The 21862-nt window shown below is 39.9% G+C and overlaps 1 protein-coding gene across 4 annotated transcripts in view; it reads left to right on the top strand.

The window, feature by feature from the left end:
* The first annotated feature begins 18388 nt into the window (after positions 1 to 18388).
* Positions 18389 to 21862, top strand: part of ptprk (protein tyrosine phosphatase receptor type K) — a 153008-nt gene continuing 149534 nt past the window's right edge. For all 4 annotated transcript variants that reach the window (XM_034699506.1, XM_034699508.1, XM_034699509.1 and 1 more), the window contains exon 1: positions 18389 to 18712. In XM_034699506.1, the coding sequence (XP_034555397.1) occupies positions 18631 to 18712 (82 nt within the window). In that variant the 5' untranslated portion in view covers positions 18389 to 18630. The remainder of the gene's footprint in view (positions 18713 to 21862) is intronic.

Here is a 21862-nt window from a genome sequence, read left to right on the forward strand (position 1 = left end):
TAATTTTATCTTTAACCAGAGACATTTGGACTGTTTTAACATGTTATTTTAAACCCTTATAATGCAGTGATCACTTTTATATCCATTACATATTCACATCTGGAGATAAACCACAGCTGAGCTATGTCAGTAATGCAGACACTACAATATGTTCGAATCAGTAGACACTGGCGCCTATACAGTACACACCCAAAAGTTGCTGCCAAATCTTTCAAAACAAACAACACACGGAAGTCAATCACTGTAGGTCACATAACTTAGTGGTTCCCTGACTGTAATTGTGTCAGCACAGCTTTATAGCTGAGATTTTGAGCACAATAACGCTATGGAGCAATATTTCTCCCCCATGTTGGTTGCAAGTCAAAAATCAGTGGTGAGGAATGCTGCAAAGAAGTCAACAACTGGAGAAGAAATTAACTATACATGTTTGTTGGGCTGCAAGAATACACTTTTTTAAACTCTACTGGGCACCTTTAATGTCAAAATGTTGGTACAAGTAAACATTTCAAAGAACCTGACGGATCACATCCTTTGTGAAAAGTAACAGCACATAACATAAAGAGTATATGCTCCACATTTCTTTTTAATTCCCCCAAAAAATCCCTGTTAAGTGGCAGAAAGAAACCAAAGTGGCAAATCATTTCCACCAAGTATTTGTCTGAACAGTTCTGTCACATGTATCGAATAAGCAGCCAAAATTTTGTCTAAAAACTGCAGCAGACAACTACTGAAATCCACTCAGACCGGTCACTCTCACTGTGCCTCCGTGTCTCTGCTTCAAAATGCTGAATTGGCAGAGTGGAGGCTGCTACAGGCCAACCTGATGGTGCTGGACTCCCAGGCAGCCGATGGTCAGACGCAGCCCGATGGCCAACTGTTGGCCGAGTCTGTCAGCGCTCCTCAGCTCTTTCTGAGTTATATGATGCACTCACCGTCCTTAAATCCATGCTTGTAATTATCCCTCTTGTAATATGAGTTCAAAATGGGCTGTGTGTTCTTCTTCATTGGTTTATTTTCTCTTCCGGAGGCTCCATGTTTTGGGTTTATCTGCTCTCAAACAGAAGAAAAACACACATACACACACACTCCCACCATCCACCTGTCGTCACCAGCTGGCAGATACACCTGGTTCACCGACATCCGCCAAAAAAAAAATGGAGCATTACCATAGCAACCATATGGTGTTGGCCTGTCATGGTGGACATTGTCATGGCAACAGCAGAACAGGCAAGGGGGCAGTGCCAGCCTTATAGACCAAGCTGGACCCGGAGCAGAGACACACAGCAACACATACAAGTGGCTGTGTTTAACAATGCAGATTGTTCAAAGCTCCATTCTTCAGGATAGAGAAAATGGAGTCAATGTGAAAGTGCAAAAAACTACAGTTCCTTGAGAGTCTACTTGAGGCTAGCCAAAACACCAAGGAAACACCATTGGGTCCTATGTTGCAAAGCCCATTTGTACAGCAGAATTATTCTTTATTCTTTATTCGGATCCCCATTAGCTTCCACAACATGGTCGCTAGTCTTCCTGGGGTCCACACATAAAAACAATAAAAAACAGTAATTTACAATCACAAGTCAAAAAATCTTAAAAGATATAATAAAATATTGCTGAACATGAAATAAGCCATAGCAACCCTGAGAAAAAAAATGATCTAAAAGAGAATTAGAAAATAATACCAAAACAGTCAGAAGATCACAACAGATAATAATTGAATCTACCTCAAGCTTAAAACAAATCTTTTGATGACATTTTTTGAAGAGATTTTGTCCTTGAGCTTTCTATTTGCGATGGGAAGCGTATTCCAGGCATTAAATCCTCTATTATAAAACAGTTTGCTTCAAGGAATTTGTCCTTGGGATTGGTAAGGCCCGGAGCTCTGAACTCACTTGACACGTAGTGTGCTTGTGGCACAAACCTATTGTACACCAGCTTTTCTTGAAAGAAGATTGTGGTGTTTTTCCAGTTTGCGTTATGCATGAAGTTCAGGATATTTGTTGCCTACACAATATGGTTTTGGTCTCATTACCTCATTTGGTTATCTTTAAAAAAAAAACGTGTGGTGGGCGAATTCTAATATTGAGGCTAAAATGTATGAATTATTTGCATATTTCGAGGTGCTGCCAGTTGACTGACAGGTGGGTTCGTAGTAGTTGTTTGCTAGGGAGCTAAAGTTCCACTGAGGCTCCACCTCCTTGTCTGTTTCTAGATTGATCTAAGATTATAGAGTCAGATATTCCAATGCAGCTGGGGCTCAGTGGGTAGGGTTGGTTGTCTTATCAATTGGAAGGTTGGCGGTTCGATCCCAGCTCCAGCAGTCACATGCCAAAGTGTCCTTGAGCAAGACACTGAACCCCAAATTGCTCCCACTGATGTTCAGTGTGTGTGAATGTTGAGTGAATGTGTGCATTTGACGAGTGTAAAGCCAAGTACAAGTCAACTTACCAAGTCCATTTACCATCAATGGGCTTCCTAATGCCTCATCAGAAACTAGTGGGTGATGTCACTGAGACTATGTCCATGTATTATCTATTTGGTGAAGTATGGACTTCACCAAATAGTAATCCACAGTGCAGGAAAATAAAGGCAACATGAAGTCCCAAAATTGCAGTTCCCCAAATGTCCACTTGAAGTTGGATCCCAAAGGCAGCCAATCCCCATAAAGTTCATGTTAATATTATGAATATTTTGATGCTTACATGCTACAGCAATCCAACTCTTTCAGTCTATGAATTTCAGCTTGTTTTTTTAAGTGATAGCACATTGAAGCGTTTAGTGCTATCTGAGCTAATCGTTATTACTTGTTAGCTTAACTTACTCAGTATTTTGGTTACTTTGATGTGTTTGTAGTGGCTCATGTGTGGGACAACCAGCCGTAGTGATGGGAGAATTGATTCATTAAAGTTTCTCACGCACTCTACCATCAGAGATATGGAAAAGTAAGTTGATGCTATTTTACAGAGTCTTTCTAGCATGTCTTATTTTTTGCGGAAATAAACAACTCTGATCAGCTAGCAAAACAAATTGATTCTCATTCTGTGGGAAACAAGGTGGGTAACAAGCTAATTAGAAAGTGGTTTAATTATACCATTGATGATTTGAGTCGGCCAACCCTTAGCCCTTATCCAGCACCACCGACTCATTCAAATATGCTTACTTCTGGCTTCAAAAAAACAACATAGAAGATGCAGAACTTAAAGGCATGAAAGCCCCCAAACAAACAAATAAACAAACAGTATGTAATGGCGCACAGGGAGAGTCTACTAATTATTCAAGATATGTTGTGATCTGGGAAATATCCTCCAAAGTGACAGCAAAAGGCCTCCAAACTTAACATTTATCTTGAATGCTACTTTAAACAAGGTTCACAGCTCTTAGTAAAGCCAGGGCCTGGACCAAAGTACAGCCAACTGAGTCTGTCTTGGCTGAATCAGTGAGCACTGTGAGGAAAAAATGGCAACAGTTGGAGTTTGGAGTAACCCCTCCTCCTCATTGGACACGAATTGTATAAAGTGTAGGGAAGAGTTGAGTGAAGTTATTACACAAAGTGATTAAGAAAGTTGAGCATTTGGACAGAAACACACCAAACAGATTTTTTAAGTATACTCCTTCAGACCAAAACACTCATCGCTAACACTTTACTTTGGGATAAATTAAACATTCTTGGCCATGTTTTTTGTCACATTGCTTCTTCAGGCATGCAGATACACTGGCAGAGTGGCAGAGAATATAAATCTGGAAGAAAACTTGCTGCAAAAATAAGTCTCAGCTGCTTCCTACAAGCCCAAACTGCAGTGTGGGATCATCTCCAGGTTGTCTGAGATGTCTTGCTTGTTTATGTTGCTTGCAGGGAATTAATTCCTACTTTTTTCTTGATGAGTCTCTTGTTTGACAGTCAAACCAAGCATGCATATAGCAAATCAAGGACAAGTTCTTCTACAATTGTAACATTTTATCTTATTTTATGGTAACTTTTTGTCTCATATCATACGATATTGTATCTTATCGTATCATATTGTATGCTATCATATCATAATATACTGAATCATGTTGTGTTTAGTTGTATCATACAATATCCTATTGTATCGTGTCATATTGTATCATATATCATATTGGGTAATATCATATATGTTGTCTTGTATTATATCTGTCCCATCATATAGTATTTTATCATACCCTGTAGCATCCTATCATATTTAATCTTAACATAATGTATTGAATCTTATCGTAGTGTACGGTATTGTATCGTATTGTATGTATCCTACCTTATAGGAGCATCTTAACCAGAACCAAACTCAGGCAAAAAGAACCAGAACCAAACTCAATCAAACAGAACCAGAACCAAAAACAAGGAAGACAAAACCAGAACCAAACTCAAGCTCAAGCAAACAGAACCAGAACCAAAATCAAGCAAACAGAACCAGAACCAAACTCAAGCAAACAGAACCAGAACCAAACACAAGCAAGCAGAAAAAGAACCAAACCCAAGCAAACAGAACCAGAACCAAACTCAAGTAAACATAACCAGAACTGAATTCAAGCATACAGAACCAGAACCATACTCAAGCTCAAGCAAACAGAACCAGAACCAAACACAAGCAAACAGAACCAGAACCAAACTCAAGCAAACAGAACCAGAACCAAACTCAATCAAATACCAGAACCAAACTCAAGCAAGACAGAACCAGAACCAAACTCAACTCAAGCAAACTGAACCAGAACCAAAATCAAGCAAACAGAACCAGAACCAAACTCAAGCAAACAGAACCAGAACCAAACACAAGCAAGCAGAAACAGAACCAAACCCAAGCTAACAGAACCAGAACCAAACTCAAGTAAACATAAACAGAACCAAATTCAAGCAAACAGAACCAGAACCAAAGTCAAGCTCAAGCAAACAGAACCAGAACCAGAACCAAACACAAGCAAACAGAACCAGAACCAAACTCAAGCAAACAGAGCCAGAACCAAACTCAAGCAAACAGAACCAGAACCAAATTCAAGCAAACAGAAACCCATGGAGCGAGAGCCGGCTCATCATTTTTGTCCTTTCGCTGCTTAGCTCTCACAGTGCTCAGTCTGAGCTCTGCTCCCAGCAAAACTTTGTTTTGATTGGTCAGCATGGGGGCCATGCGGCCAATCACATGTGAGATAGGATATAGGTGATGGAGGGGAGGCTGTGTATCGTGGCTTCATCTGTTCCTTCCGAGAGGGTCTTCTCGAAGACAGGGCAAATACTCACTGAGAGAAGAAATCGGATCAGCCTATCCAAGCTGAGGCATCTAATTTTTCTCAATGCCAACCTGCACTGAGGACATTAATAATGTTTGCTTTTGTTTGGTTCTTGTTCTGTTTGCTTAAGTTTGGTTCTGGTTCTGTTTATTTGGGTTTGGTTCTGGTTCTGTTTGCTTGAGTTTGGTTCCAGTTCTGTTTGTTTGAGTTTGGTTCTTGTTCTTTTTTGCTTGAGTTTGATTCTGGTTCTGTTTGCTTGAGTTTGGTTCTGGTTCTGTTTGCTTGAGCTCGAGTTTGGATCTGGTTCTGTTTGCATGAGTTTGTTTCTGGTTCTTTTTGCTTGAGTTTGGTTCTGGTTCTGTTTTCTTGAGTTTGGTTCTGGTTCTGTTTTCTTGAGCTTGAGTTTGGTTCTGATCACACCGTATCATATCCAATCACATTAATCCTATTATGTCATACTGTATCGTATTGCATCACATTGTGTCATATAATTTCGCATCGTGTTCTCTCTTGTTGTTCCATATCGTGTCATACTGTACGGTATGGAATCTTGTCCAGTCATTCCATATTGTACCGTGTCATGTTGTGTCTTGTACTATCGTATTGTTTCATGCAAGTTTAATTTTGCGATTTGAAGTGAGTTTGAATGTGATTTCATTTGGAAATGTTTGTTGACAGCAAACAAATGGTGACAAGATGGAGTTCAAATTTTCTGAGGCTACTCCAGGTGGGTTTTTTAAAATTTGTTCTGCTTCCTTGAACATGGTTCTTGTTATGATTCTGACAAATGAGGAAAAAACTCTTCCTTGTATAAAAAATGACAAAACGAAGCTGCTTTTGTTTCTTTGATTCAGATACATGAAGAAATTGACCGAATGAAAGTCAGTGAAGTTAACAGACAGATAATACTCCTTCGGAATTATATGTTTTGTTTTCACATTCTAGGAAGCATCTTTAAGGTGACATAGTTTTATGATTGATAACTGGTCAGGCTGCATTCACAAACAAGTGTCTTTCAACAAGTTGTTTGACAACTCTTCAACATTGTCCACACCAGTAAACACAATACCCAGTGCTACATAGTGTTGAAGGATGAGCTGTAAAACTGGATTCAAGTATGTCTCTGCATAAGTAAGTGTGAGTGTGTTCAACGTGCAGAGTACGCAAGCGTGCACTTGAGTGCATGTGTGCTATTTACACACTCCCACACCAGGTTGCATACCTCGGACTTCAATATGCATGAGAAAAATAACGCACAGAACTTTCTAACCCTATCTGTATTTTTCAAAAATAAACACACACACACACACACACACACACACACACACACACACACACACACACACACACACACACACACACACACACACACACACACACACACACACACACAAAATCTCAGGCACACACAGAGCAGATTCATGCCATAGCTGCGACCTTGAGACTGAAGATGAACATGCATATCTCTCGCACACAGACCCCAGTGTGTGAGTGCGCGAGTGTGTGTGTGTGTGTGTGTGTGTGTGTGTGTGTGTGTGTGTGTGTGTGTGTGTGTGTGTGTGGTGTTTATGTGTAAGCATATCAACATAGAGCTTTGCCAACTCTGTTTTATACAAAAAGAACCCATTCTCTCTGCTACTTTCTCAAACAATATTTGACTAATGGAAAGAGCTAGAAAAATATGCATTGGAATTAGTTGAATGAATAATAAACTTGGTTTGTTTAACTATAACAAGAGAGCAGACTTAAGAATATAAACTTGGACATGAGTCAATCTTGGGTCTCAAACATAAGAACTTGAGACTTGACTAGGGTTTGACTGGGATGAGACTTGACTCTGTTGTGACTGAAAGTTAAAGCTATGAGGATAAATTTTTTTCCCCTCGGAATGTTGAAAAACAAAACAATACAAGGTCGCTTGGGGGTACTAACACAAATTCAGGCTGTCTCACATCTGACACTGCTTCATCTCTATTTACATATTTTTGGGTTCGTTGCACTTAAGTAATCAAGAGGGAAACCCCTGTTGAACCTACTATTTACAGCGAAACTAAGACTCACCAGAAACAGCTTAATGGTAATGGGAATAAATTACAGTGTTTATTTTGGAACGTATCTGTATGAGAAAATTTCACTTTTCTTTTGATCTGAATGCTCTTCAGTCGTTAATTGGACTTCAAACAATGAAACACATTGTAAAAGAAGTCTTTGCTTGAAGTTGTTCATCGCCAACTGCTTGCTACACTTGAAACACTGAATTATCTTGATGTGGATGAACTGAAATATTTCTTAAAAACTTTCTTATACTAGAAAATGTAAAGGAAATTACTCTAAATATTTAGGATTATGCCTGTTGAACAGACTTTTTTTTTTATTTACCATAATCAAATTTAAAGCTTGACCTTAATTTTGTCTCTCTCTGTTGTTTGCTTTAGCTGTAGTGTTTTAAATGTCATGTTTTAGGCCTTCAGAAATGTCACTATCCCCTTTAACTTTGACCTCTTTATTTAGTTACTTTAATTAATTCCCATGGGTGGTCAGATAAGTTTCCCTGCTTCCACAAAAGCCATAAGAAAATAATTGACAACTGCTGATCAGTGCTTAATACACCTGCATTCCCCTATGACACACTGGATATATGACAGGACAGGGACATTTATCTGCCTTCTTGAATGGGCTCATCTGTGCATTTATCTGTCATACATCAGAGTTCAGGCTACAGCTCATAAAGTGGGATGCTACCCATGCAAGGGCACCGTGTCCTCTTTCTAAAATATTTTGAGGTCCAGTGTGGAGCCTGAGGATAATTTTGGGACTCGGTGGTGATACACACACATTTTTGATGATTAAACTCAACAACACATACATCCTCATCCTCACAAACATCCTGTTTTTGTTCTCTCATCAGTTTCTTTTCTCAGCCCTGTCTCCATAAAAATCCTTACTCATCTGCAGCAGCAATTATGCTTTGAGAGAAACATGGTGCAGTGGAATTACATTTTCTGTCAACACAATAATGATAACATTAATGTGCATCCCTAGAGAGTTGTAACAAAAGTTAATACTGGACATTTCTGTATAATGTTGATTTGTGTTCTGCAGATACAGATGATTTTTGCAACAAACAATCTGTTGCTAGTGACTGCAGAATTAATGAAATGTATAATGTCTATGGTTTTTTCTCAAGTGACAACCTTTGAGGCTAAAAACTGAAACTAATACAGAAGTGCCAAAAATTGCAGTTCTTTGAACGTCCACTTGATGCTTGCTCCAAAGGTGAGTCGGTCACCATAGAACCTTATATTAAAAATACACTGGTCTTCTAGCCAAATCAATATGAATGATCTTGCAAAAACTTTGCAAACTTAATTAGGCCTCTGATTCCTCTCCAGTTCTACCTTCTCATCTAAATATGGAAACATCTGGCTCTGTAAAACCAACCTATTCAGGGCCAAATATAGCAATCAAGGCTTTAGACGGGCAGTTAAAAAAATCAATCAGTAACCACATTGATTATTTCTACACTTCTTTTCATTAACATTTAACCAAAATCCCAATGTTTTCCAAACTTAACCACAGTGCTTTCTTGCCAAAACCTAACAACTGACAAGAGGAGATGGACGGAAACCCTGAACTGTGGTGGCACAGTCATCACAATTAACTACAACAGGGGTTCCCCAACTTTTCAGCCCTCGACCCCCAATATACAGGTGCCAAAGACTTGCAACCCCGACTGTCCCTCAAAGTTATCTCATGTGGCTTCATTTCAGAAAATAGCCTACCCATGTGAGCATGTGGCTGTGTTTCCTGAATTAACCTACTGCTACTGATGCTTTTGATAATTAACTGTTCACTAACCCTAAACTTAGGAGCCATCTGGCAAAAAGAAAGGCAAAAAAAGTCATTACATTTTCTATTTTCAAGGTTTTATTTCAAGTTTAGCTTCAATTTTTGTTGATATTTTTTACTATAATGGGTAAAATATACTATTTTTAGATAACGGGGGTCCCGACCCAAACTTTAGGATCCCCTGAACTACAAGACGCTTTGTTTAGACTTATGCATGTGCACAGAGACGAGTCAACCTGAATTCCTTTCATTCCTATGGGAATCTCTGTGAAACTCCTGCCCTCTGTAATATTTCGGTCTGGGATCAGCCTTAAATTTAACTTTTTGGATGGATTTTGAAGAGACTGTATCACAATGTGCTAGCTTCACTAACAGGCTGCTTATTAGCTAACAGGCTATTTCCTTCAGTTCAGTTGTGTAAGTTGATTGTTGAGTGAGTTGTTTGATTGAAAAAAATGTGTTTATCTATTCTTAACACATCCTGATTCTGAGTGATGTTATCCTGCTAAAATATGGTTACCCATAATATACAGTTGTCCGTTTGATATGAAACACAGTCAGATTGAACAGTCATCAGACAAAGGTAGCCTCTCCGCCATACAGGTAATTTCTATCAAGTTTCTCTCCATGTGTAAAGAACTGCACTTCCTTCTGTTGGACACTAGAGGCACCATTCGAAAATTAACAGATACCAGTCATGTGTTAGTGGAAATGAGGTGTAAATCAGAGAAACATCCAAGTATGACTTGTCTCCTAGAAATTTAAAATACACATCTTTTAACAGTATCAAGATTAGCTTGTTATTATTCCATGCTTTACAAAGTGAAATCTCAGGATAATCAGGTGTCAGGTTCTCCTTATAACAATTTAATCCCGGAAGTTAGTTTTATTAATAAGCTGATTCAGCTTTGAAAGAGTTTCTTCACTGAAAAGATGCCAGATTCGTCATAAATGAGGGAAGGTTGCACCATTTCAATACATTAATTGATGTTTCTGTTCAGACTGTGAATAAATTGAAGCCAAAATCAAAAGAGTTGACCTCCAGTTCTGCCTGGTTCTCCTCTTGTATTGTCTGATTTGTCCTCTTCACAGCAGCCATAGATAATACCACCAGTGAGTATTCATTCCTGCAGCAAATGAAATATTCTGTTCAAACAAAAGATCTGAAAGTACTCGCCTACTTTAATCAGTTAGTTTCTTTGTGGCTTGTCACATGTCACAGCAAAACCCAAATTCTTGTTTGACAGCATTTACTGTTAAACCTTTAATTTTGTGATGATCACTGCAAAACCTTTTTTTTCAACTCATCACAGTGATGAGAAAAACCCAAGGCCTTCTACAAAACACGAAGGACAGCATGAGGTATGAGATACAGCCTGGTGGCATTCACACTTACATCTACTGAACCAAGCAAAATGAGTTTTCTGAAAGTGCCTGAACTGAGAGAACGAAGCCGGTCTTGACTCCTTTACGTCAATCGTCAAACAGAGAATGTGACAGACGGACAGAGGAGGAAGAAGAAGTTGTCCTGCCTTAACTGGTGGGAACAAAATAACAAGAGAGTCTCAGTGCTGTCAATCAGGCAGTGGTGAGAAGAGCTAGGAGAGATACAGAGCTGTGTGAACTGTATATATATACAGCAGAGGCAGCTGGTGGTCATGTTGGGTGGGTGGGCTGGCAAAATGTGTTATACCTATTTATTGTTAATGCAGCTGCAAAAGCAGATTTACATGTGAGACACTGAGTTACAACACAACTCTACAACACTACACAGACGTGTTTGATGCCAGAATACTCAGTATGTTTACATGGCGTTAAAAAAATGGATTGATCGCGTTACAGGGACTAACACAAGACTTCCACCAGATCTGTTCCATCTCCGAGCAGTTACGGTCCGAAGCAGGACCCCAAGACAGCTTGAGTCACGAGACTGAGGTTTTCCCACGGTAATTATTGAATCAAGAATTCTCCTCCTCCTCTCCTCATCCATGTTGTCTTTATGGTCCTCTGAAAACCTCTGACCTGTTGATTCCAGGCCTGGCTCCACTCATCATGACAGTTTGTTGTTGTAGTTAAGTGAAAACAATAAAAATAAATATGATCTGGTGATAACACAGAGTGTTTATTCTGAAAATGATCTGGATATTTTAATTTTGTTTTGGTGCCTGACTTCCTGTCCCGCTAGATCTGCTCTGTGTACATGATGCATCATGCTCATAGACTGTATAAATAATGGACCTAGTTTCCGGGACATCACCCATCTGTTCCTGAGCACTGTTTAGAAGCCAATTGATGGCGGGAGCCATATTGGAAATGCGGAACTCAACCAGGCAGAGTGTGACGTAAAGGGGCGGAGTTTGAGCCTCTTAGCCAACAGCTAAGGGAGTCAAGTCAGTCATGTCCTTATTTGGGCAAAAACTTGTAATCGTAATATCTTCTGAACCGTCGCGTTAGAAAAAAATTCACCCACCGTACAGTGTGTGCGGATAGAGTAATGAGCTACGTAGGGCCAAGCCGTTTTTGAACCAGGCTGTAAACATGTTTATTAATGCTGCAAAGATCGTCTTTTTTGAATTGGTGTCTATGTGGTTTCTGGTGTTTCTGCAGCCAGCCTCAAGTGGATTCTGATGAAATGCAGTTTATAACACTTCCACATGGGCTTCATCGTTTGAGACCGGAGGTTGCCGCTTGGTCATGCTCCGGCCATCCGGCAAAGATAGAAGTCCTGCGCATCTCAGATCTATTGACTTCCTGTTCTCCAGTGTTTCCCCCCCACTGATTACCCTAATGTGCCTCACCTGTGTCTTGTTATCCTCACTTCCCCAGTGCCTATCCCTAAACAAGTTCCAGTTCATCTTGTTCTTGTGACTACGTTCTAGCTGTCCTTGTGTTGCCCTTTGTAAGTTTCTGACCACTGTTTGTTTTTTAGACTGTTTTGTTTTGCCTGCTGTTTTGGACCCCCCTGCCTGTGTACTGAACCTTTTGAAAACTGACTTGAACCTTGATCCTGTCCAGAGTCGTGCACTTGATTGTCGTTCTTTGGTTCAGAGTGATAGTCTTTACTGAAACACATCCTTATTCATATGTTTACAGCGGCCTGAAGGAGATAAATGTTTAATAGAGACATACTTTAGTTCACACTAACCTAAAACCAGTTCAGAGTCAAGAGAACATTTGTGCTTAGTTTCAAGAAATTCCCTAAAATGGTTCAGAAGATATGGATTTTGTATGAATACTTCAGTTATGGCCAAAAACGTCAAACCACTTCATTCTCGAGTCCAAGTTTTGATCACAGTAGGATAAACTAACGATCTGAAAACTTCATGCCTGAGGCCAAGACCGTCAACAGCATGGAAGACTTAGAAAAAGTAGGACTGAACAGAACCTTACAATATTTACAGTCCTGCCTGTTGTTCGAGTTGTTCTAAAAACACAGTATCCTCCTCAGCAATCCATCACAGAGCAGACACTGAATTGCACATTGGGTCTCTAAATTGCATTGAGCCACAGGTGAGCTTCGGTGAGTGCTGTGACAGGTTAGATTGCTGAAAATGTCCTGCATGGGAACAATGTTCCTGCATCTGGGTCAAAACGAGGTCAAAACAGGGGACCCAAAAAGAATCTATGCATGCTTGCAGTCCATTTCTAGCACAGAGATTTTTCCAGGTGGAGTAACTTTCAGTCTGTTATTACACAGTGATGACTACCTGCCATGTTGTTATCTGCTGTTTTTTGCCACCTGAAGCCAGATAAGAGTTGCAACATGATAGTTTTGTTTTATGTGAGGGGTAAAAAACAATAGTGGGAGAGAGATAAAAACATCTCCAAATCACTGAAGACCAGAAATCCACACAGGGAAAGACAATGTTGGGTTTAAAAGCTGCCGAAAAAAATACAAAAGGCAGAGAAAGGCTTTTATGTTTCCACATGAAGAACCACAGAGCTGCCTTCATTTTTGAATATACTTCCGCACATGTCAGACTTATATTATTTTACATTAAATGAAGATCAAATCATTAAAGCTCACAGGAATCCAATTCCACTGCAGCCTTCAAACTACTAAACGGTTCACATCTAAAAAAGTAAAAAGTATTACAAACATTTATTTCAAAGCAAAGTCCAAATTCTGCCATTTAGATCTATGGTAACTATCCTGGTACTGGATGTGAATTGGGTGTGTTTATTGTTATGAAAATCATGCAATTTCTTAAGCGACAGGAGAATTCACACAGCAGCATACTGACAGTTTAAACCCAGCATTAGAAGCCTTCTTTGACCACGTAATGATGGCTGCAGGTGTTAAGTGTGGATGAACGATTGAGTTTAGTTTTCATTTCCACCTGTGGGTGTTTAAATGCCAGTGAAGGAGGCACACAAGCTAACACTACAAAGCTTGAGTGCTCAAACAAACATGGACCCCCACTTCTCCTTCCTAGTTTCCAACATATTTCAACAATGTCTTCATAAAGTTCCTCAATGTTCCAAAGTTTTCTTTTTTTGCAAGAAAGTGCATTTATTTACAGGGGGATAGAAGTAAGATGTAGTCATGGGGGAGAGGCTAACTGTGTCAATTTTAGGGCATCATGTTGTTTAAGATATGCACTTGGAACATTACAAGGACAAACCATATTTTAGCAGAATAACATCACATGGATTCACAGTGTGTTAAAACCAAGCGGCTACCTCCGGTCTAAAAATATGAGTCCAATGCAGAAGTGCTAAAAACTGCAGTTCACCGAGGATCTGCTTGAGGCTGGCTCCGGAAGTACCAGAAACCACATACACACAAATTCAAAAAAGACGATCTTTACAGCAGAAATAAACATGTTTACAGCCTGGTACAAAAAACGAGTGTAGTCTGGATAGTTCATTTCTCGTTCAGCACATACTGTAGGAGGGTGAATTTTTTTCTAACGCAGCAATTTCAAAGATATTGAGATTACGAGTCTTCCAATGAGAGGCACAGCTGACTTGATTGACAGGCGGGAACACTGTAGCTGTTGGCTAGGAGGCTCAAACTCCGCCTCTTTACGTCACAGTCGTTCGACAGCACTAATATGGCTGCCGCTTAACAATTGGCCTCAAAACAGCTCTTCGGAAACAGATGGGTGATGTCACGGATAATATGTATATATTTTATACAGTCTATGGTTATGACTAAACAAACAAGCTTTATCAATAACTTCACTGAACTGAAGGAAATAGCCTGTTAGGCAGCTAGTTGCCTATTATCTAAGCTAGCACACTATCATACAGTCTCTCAAAAATATATATTTTTTAACCTTATTCACATCTGAGAACAAAATATTACACACCAGAAAAATTCACAGGCATATCATAGAGATTCCCACAGGAATTAATGGATCTCGTATTAATTCACCTCCATATACATTTTGAAATGGATTAGTGGCATGAGGGTTGAAGGCCTGGTCGTTACTGCATGCAGTGTTGAGCCTTAATGACTCTGTATCTAGCTCTGATACCGGCACAGCAGTTGGCCGTCTCGATCCCACCATCACGCCTCTGACATTCATATTAAAGGTAAGATGTTACATTAATACCCTGCCTTGAACTGCTGATATGAAAAGAGCCTCAATCCTCTAGCTGCACTACGCTAATCAAAATGTGATTTTATAAAAGGTCTAAACAGTAAGATGAGTTTTTTGCCAACAGAGGTGTCTAAATCTAAAGTAAATTCAATATTTGAAATGTAGAACTGTAATTCTTTACAGAGCCAAACAGACATCCTGCAAAAAGGGTTGCATCCACAATACAAACCGATGCAGAATCCTCTCTGAGTTGAAAGTACGGGCATGCTCAGATGATTTCAGCCCACTGTACTCAAACCTGCAAATGTAAGAGCTGCCTGCATCAATGCATACTAAAGTGTGGCATGACAGCTGTGTGTGCGAGAAAATAGCTGCAAATAACAACCTGAAACCTGCAACTTCAGCAAACACAAGAGTGAGTATACACTGCTGTCTATAATAGTGGGGTACAAACACTGTGTTACAAAAGCAAATTCACATTTTGAAGGTGAGAAGAGGCATCAGAGGGATTTTATGATGACAGGACACCCAGGTTTTATTTTCAGGACACCTACAGATCCAAACAAGACGGTTAGATTTGCTGCTCGAGCAGAAAGAAACAACTAATGATTACCACATGATAGTCTGTGTAGGGACCAGAGTTTGCCTATTTGTTTGTTCTTGTCTCCCTCAGCTAGAAACTTGGGAGAAGACATTTTTCATGGCTTTTATGTAGGAAAAGTGGCACTAAAAGAGGCAAAACACACATGTGGTCCCTACTTGTACATTTCCATCCGCACCATGTATTTTTAGCCCAGCTGTGCACCAAATCAAAACATGTATTTTGTCTTTTGGCAGGCCTGTCATGATGTCATCTTGCCTCTCTTTGACACGCACGGCTGTCATCATCGCAGGCAGATGGTGAAATGTGGGCAAATGATTTGTTTTGAATTCTACCAGGAGCATACCGAAAGCGGGGCAAACACAAGCAAGTTATCTACTGTAACACAAGAGCTCACATAAGCTTAAAGAAAATGTGTTAAATGTATTAAATACAATCCTTCAGTGATCCATTTCATGGTCTTAAACCAAGGATGTTAAGGGCATCCTTGAACGACACACTAAAGTGATATAATTTAGTTTCTGACAGAAAGGTTCATTCAACAAATAAAAATGAAAGTGAAGTTCACAGTCTAGCAGTAGTCCACAAGGTCTCCTTTAAATCAAAAGGAAGTGCCTTCTGGCTGTACATCTTGATGATGCCACACATCCTGACGCTGCTCTGGTTTGTGTCTTTGAAACAGTTTGATTTTTGTCCTTCAAAACTCCCGTTTCTTTCTGTGTAATCTTTCTGAGCCATGTGTGAGCGCAATACAGACATTTGGCAAAAACATGATTCTGTAATAAACAAAAAGGCTTTTAACTGGGTATTTCCTTAAACTTGTGTGCATCAATGTGTTTCTCTTAAATCCAGGGGTGTAGCCAGGGATTTTGGACCCATGAAAAAATATCCCATGGGGCCCCACAACTTCAGTACTGCAAATGTTCTTATATTGTAGGGCTCCCTAAGGGCGCTTAGAATTGTTCTAACTGTTCTTCCCTGTATGGTGCCCCTGCTTATACCTACAAAGCAGATTGGTTGATTCAATTATTTAAAGTCTTGTGTGTTTTATTAGTAGGAGCGCCTGTTGGACTGCAGGCTTACTTGATGGTTTATGAGGGCCCAGATCTGGTCGGGGGCCCTGGACTTTGCACTGAATTATACATACTTGAATGCATGAATCTGTTTCAATATTTAAACCTGCAAACACTGATTTTATTCACCACAAAAGCCAAACATGTGGACTTAAAAATATACCTTTAAACATCCTGCAGTCTTTGTCTTTGTCTCCTAACACAAGGGATGTTCATGTCTAGTCAACCTACAATTGTCACCTTTTATTATCGGAACCATAATTATTAATCAAACAACTTAACATTTACATTACTATAAACCTAAATGCCTGTATGTAACCACTCAACCAGAGCAATATGGACCTGCAAGGAGGCTGTCGGTGCTGGCAGTGCTAATGTTAGCCACACTCTGCAAAACAATATGAAATTGTATATCTGCAGACTCTGTGACCCCATGTTTATCTGTATTAAATGATGTACTTAATTTAGATTGTTGGCTAAGTGTTGTTTCTTACATTTAGACCAAAAAATGTATATTTAAACAACTGAGAAATAGTTGCTTAGAAACAATCCTGATTCATTCCTAACTCTGGAGAGATACACCTCACTCTTTTGCTGCTGAATAGTGCCACACACTTACCTTCTAGTTAGCTGCTGACTTTGTCTTTCTGCCATTTGGTGCTGAGCAGGTGCCATACAGTGTGTTTTTAGGGCTTTTGCTGGAAAACAGCGGCCTGCTGTGACCAAAAACAACGTTATGAGAGGGACGAGAGTGAAATCCAAAACAAATCCAATTACCAGATTGCTGAGCATTTACAATTAAACGTTCTATGAAGCTCTGATTAGGAATAACTTCATGTTTGGGTTCCAATCCTTGCAGATTAATTGCTATAGGTGACTAAACAAAATATTGGTTTATTCTAAACATTATTCTAAACTTTAAATTGATTGATTTCACTAGTGGATGAGTTTTGCAACTTTTTATGAATATTTTTACTACTTAATTTACTGACTTTTGCCTTCATATGTAGCCCATAAGCAAGTGCCATAGTCCATGAGTTTTTGAAGGATATGATATGGGATTTACTTCATATAATCATAAATGTAGTGCAGTTAAATTTTTTTTTAAAAAAGGGTCTTAAGTTCTAAAACTTAATAAATCATATAGATAATAAAAGAAAAAACGATTTGCTCAAGTAATTTCAGAAACTACCTCAAAACTTTAGTTGGCTACAAAAATATACAATGGTAACTCCAGTACTGTGTAAACCAGGGGTTCCCAATCTTTTCAGCCTGCAACCCCCAAAATATAGGTGCCAAAGACTTGCGACCCCCACTGTTCCGCAAAGTGACTAAATGTGGCTTCATTTAGCTGGTCTGCAGAAAATGACCCTACCTACATGAGCATGTGGCTGTGTTTCTTTATGAATAAACCTACTGCTAGTGATGCTTTTGATAATTCACGGTTCACTGACCCTAAATTTAGGAGTCATCTGGCAAAAAGAAAGGCAGAAAACTCATTACATTTTCTGTTTTCAAGGTTTTATTTCAAGTTTAGCTACTGATTTTTGATTTTCGATATTCTGTACTATAATGGGTAAAATGTACTATTTTTAGATAACTTAAAAAAAAACCAATTTTTGAAGGCATCTCGCGACCCCCCAGGGGATCCTGGCCTACACTTTTGAAACCCCTGGTGTAAAGTGTAGCCTAAAGCAAAACAATTAAATTTAATGCTGTATTTTTTTCTATCTAAAGCAGAGGCAAACATGATTAACAATAAATACAATTCAAAATACTTTAACTATTAGAATATGGTAAATATATAATTAAAAATTTAATAAATATTTTATACACAAATAAATATATAGTCTATTTTACAGTAATTCTGTCTGAAATTAATGGTAAAGAGTTATTTGTTGGTGTTTTTTTTTATTAATCTGTATAAATTATGTTTTGGAAGAATGTTATGTTGTGAAACTTCAACACAAAATGCGTGTTTTGTCACTTTTTAGTCTGTTTTTTTAATTCTTCAATCAACTCCGGCCTCGTGACGTCACGCGCTCTCCCTCCCTCCCTCCCTCTCTGTCTCTCCCTCTCTCTCTCGCTCGCGCTCCCTCACTCTCCGCGTGAAACAAAGTCGTGTCCGCGAGAGCCCGTAGGAAAGCGAAAAGAGAGAAACCGGAGAGGAGAGAATGGGGCGACTGACTTCACAACAACAGAAGGAATAATATAACGAAAAAAGACAAGAACACACGAGACGGAGGTGAAGACGGAGGAGAAAAAAACTTTTACTGGGGGGAGAGAAACTGTTACGGACTGAACAGACGGCCACGTTTTAAACATGGATACACTTTTCTCTGTACTCCCGGGACTCCTGTTTCTCCTCGCGACCGGTGGAAAGGTCTCCGGTCAGATACCGACAGGTAAGGACGAAAAGAGGGGCACACAGACAGTTTTTGGGGGGTGTTGCTGTGCCATGAAATCAAAGTTTGGACCACATTTCCATCCGTGTTGGCGTGTGAATTCCTGACAGGTGTGTTTAGGTGTAGTGGAAAAGTTAGCCACTGCGCTGAAAATGTACCCACGCGCAGGTTTTAGTGATTTGGTTGTTGCTGTTTTTTGGATTTACGCGTGTGAAAAAGGGTTCTTTTGGATTTACGCGTGTAAAAAATGTGTTTTTGTCACTGTTGAAATGCGAAATGTTTTCTACTGTGAGCGCAAGCCGTGTTCTGTGCTGTGTGAGACTGTCGGGTCTTGTTTGAAGACAGTTTGTTTGCCAAGTAGGCTGCACTTACCGACACAAATGACTAATACACTACTCACCTAATGCTTGGGATTGTGAGCTCAGTCTCCAAGGTTTAAAATGAAGTTTGATAGGTTATTTGTTCAGGGAGATCAGGATTTTCTGCGATCTGAATTGTGGAGCAACTTGCATCAGTGCGCAAATTGTCTGACATTGTTACATTTTGCATTACCTGTAAAAAGCGTGTGTTTGAAGGCAGAGCACAGAGCAGGGACACATCGCTCTCGGTGCAGCCGTGCAGCCTCGCGTCCAGCGCATGAATGGAGAAAAAGTTACAGTGTGCGCTGAGATCACCCCTTATTAAGTATAATATTCATGCATTATCGCACTGATGATACATTGTGTCAAGTTATCACTATAATATTGTGCTAAATGATGTTCATTCTTGCACCCACTGCGTTAAACAACTACTCCCGACTACCTTGACGTATGCCGATCTCCTTTATGGCATTTAAAATGTATCATTCCTCTCAGTCTGGGGCGTTTTGTGAAGCATTTCGCTCTCTGCAAAGCGAATGATCCTCGTTTGTTTTAACTTTGTTGTCCTAAAACCTAATGGTTCCGACAAATCTGCACGCCGATCGCCTGTTTGGTGAAGTCTGGCAGCGCACAACTTTGAGAGCTAAAAAAAAGGAGAGGGTGGTTCACTCTTTCGATGTATGTTTTAACCTGATTCAGGGGATTTTGAAATGTTTGGTATTTTAGATGTGGTTCTGCACAACAGAGAAGATGTAATCTGATCTCGAAGTTGTCATTGTTAAAGTCCGTGCAACCGTGTGCATGAGGATTGTTTCATTAAACTCTTCCACGTTCGTCTTTGGATGCATGCAAAACCCATCCTGTACACGGTGATGTCCCCGGACCCGGATTTAAACTGTGATCTGCATCGGAAAGTGTGCCTGTTTCGTCTGTGTAAAAGAAATGCTCTCATGTGAGGACAGAAAAAGCTGCAACAATGCTGTTTAATGCGCTCCATGTCGGTGCAAAAGTCTGCTGAATAAACTAAAGGAGGTGGTTTTACTGTTTATTGGTTGTTGGTGGTGATGGGGCACGCACTGCACGGCAGAATGGGCGCAGAGAGAGAGGTCTTTCAGATTCTCTGCAGCCCTCGGATCTCCGCGCAGCCAGCCAGCTCTCCCTACCTGTCTCTGTAGGTCTGGCTTTGCTGCCTTTTATTTCCGCGTTCAGCAGTTGTTCGTGTCTGAACTCCAACCACGGACACAGACAGACGTATTCACAGCTGTTAGACAGCTGAACTCTAAAGTCAGACTAAAACCACATAAAGGCTGTAAACCAAAAAACACGTAAAGCCCCCTATAAGTCACCAGAAACTGGAATAAACTTTGTTGTAATGCTCAGAATCAATAGTGCCGTGTTAATGATTTGCATATTGCACATTAATTACCACTTCATCTGTGATCGTGTCATTCCCCTCACCCTTATACCAAATAACCACCCCCCTCTCTCCCTCCCGTGTGGCCATTTGGCCCTCTAGGGTAACAAATGTGTGGAATTTCTTTGAGGCCTCTTTGGGAATTTGAGTGCTGTTAATTTGCAAGTAAATACTACTGACCAGAGGCCCCTTTTATACAGGGCGGGATAGGCTATCAGTAATGTGGAGAGGGGGTTAAAGAAGCCAGTGTTCTGTTCGTTGTGTTGCAGAATAAAAAGAGGATATATTCAGAATTTTAGAGAATCACATCAAGCAAAAAGGTTTCTTTAATTGCAATAAAACAACCCACTTTCTTGGGATAAATGAGTTAATTGCAGTGCCCTTTTCTGTGCTCACTGGGACTCCTGATTTATGGAGCCATCTTTTCATTTATCGCGCACTAAACAAGAACTTGCATTTGCAGCTAAGAGAGCAAAACAGTCTAATTTATTCCTTTTATTTGATCCCAGCAGTGCTATGTTTAACCGTTCAGGCTGATGGGGTTAATGAGCAGATCATAAATGCAGCCGGAGCTCAGAGAAAAAGTGGTGATTATTAAAGCAGAAGTCAATAATGAGGGGAATCACAGGAGGGATGTGTTTTGTGGTGAAGCATTAGGAGCAATTGTACTGTAATATCACAGAGAATTCAGCGGAGGATTTAAAATCTGTCCGTCATATTTCCACAAAGTCACATTGAGTTTGTGTTAATACGTCTTTTCTCTAAAACAGAGACATTCCCTTCTTTATCTCCCACTTCTCCATTTAGAAAGTCAAAGCATGAATTCTGGCATTAACGTGAATTTGTCTCCTCTTATCAGCGCCTGTTGTATTTTTGGCCTTTCACTTTCAAAGTCAGAGTAATAAACTTGAATCTGGTCGACTTTCCTCAGACAGTACGTGGGCTTTTGACAACTTTCTAAATGGGTCTCCTCTCTGATGGAGCCGTGACACACATTCAGGCGTCTTTAATCTTAATGATGTGAAATAATTGTTTTCCATTAGCGTCTGCAGACAAATGAAGAGGCTGCTGCTGACACCAAACACACCACATCTGAGCTGGTTTAATCATCATTCTAAACTATTTGAGTATTTTGAACCAAGTTGGTTTAATTATAATCACTTTTCAGCTCCCATTCGAAAGCTGAAAATGTGTGTTTTCCTGGAAAAAGACGACAGGAAAGGAGTGAAAGTGAGAAAGAGGAGATGAGGAGGAGGAGGGGAAAAAATAGAGAAATGCAACCATTGGTTTTTGGCCGTGGGCATCTCCTCTACTCAAGAGACTGTGAAAACGGCAGGAGGGAGTGTGTGCTTGTGTTCCTCTGTCGTGTCTTGTGTG

Source organism: Notolabrus celidotus, chromosome 13 (genome assembly GCF_009762535.1).
Source record: "Notolabrus celidotus isolate fNotCel1 chromosome 13, fNotCel1.pri, whole genome shotgun sequence".
Classification (NCBI taxonomy): domain Eukaryota; kingdom Metazoa; phylum Chordata; class Actinopteri; order Labriformes; family Labridae; genus Notolabrus; species Notolabrus celidotus.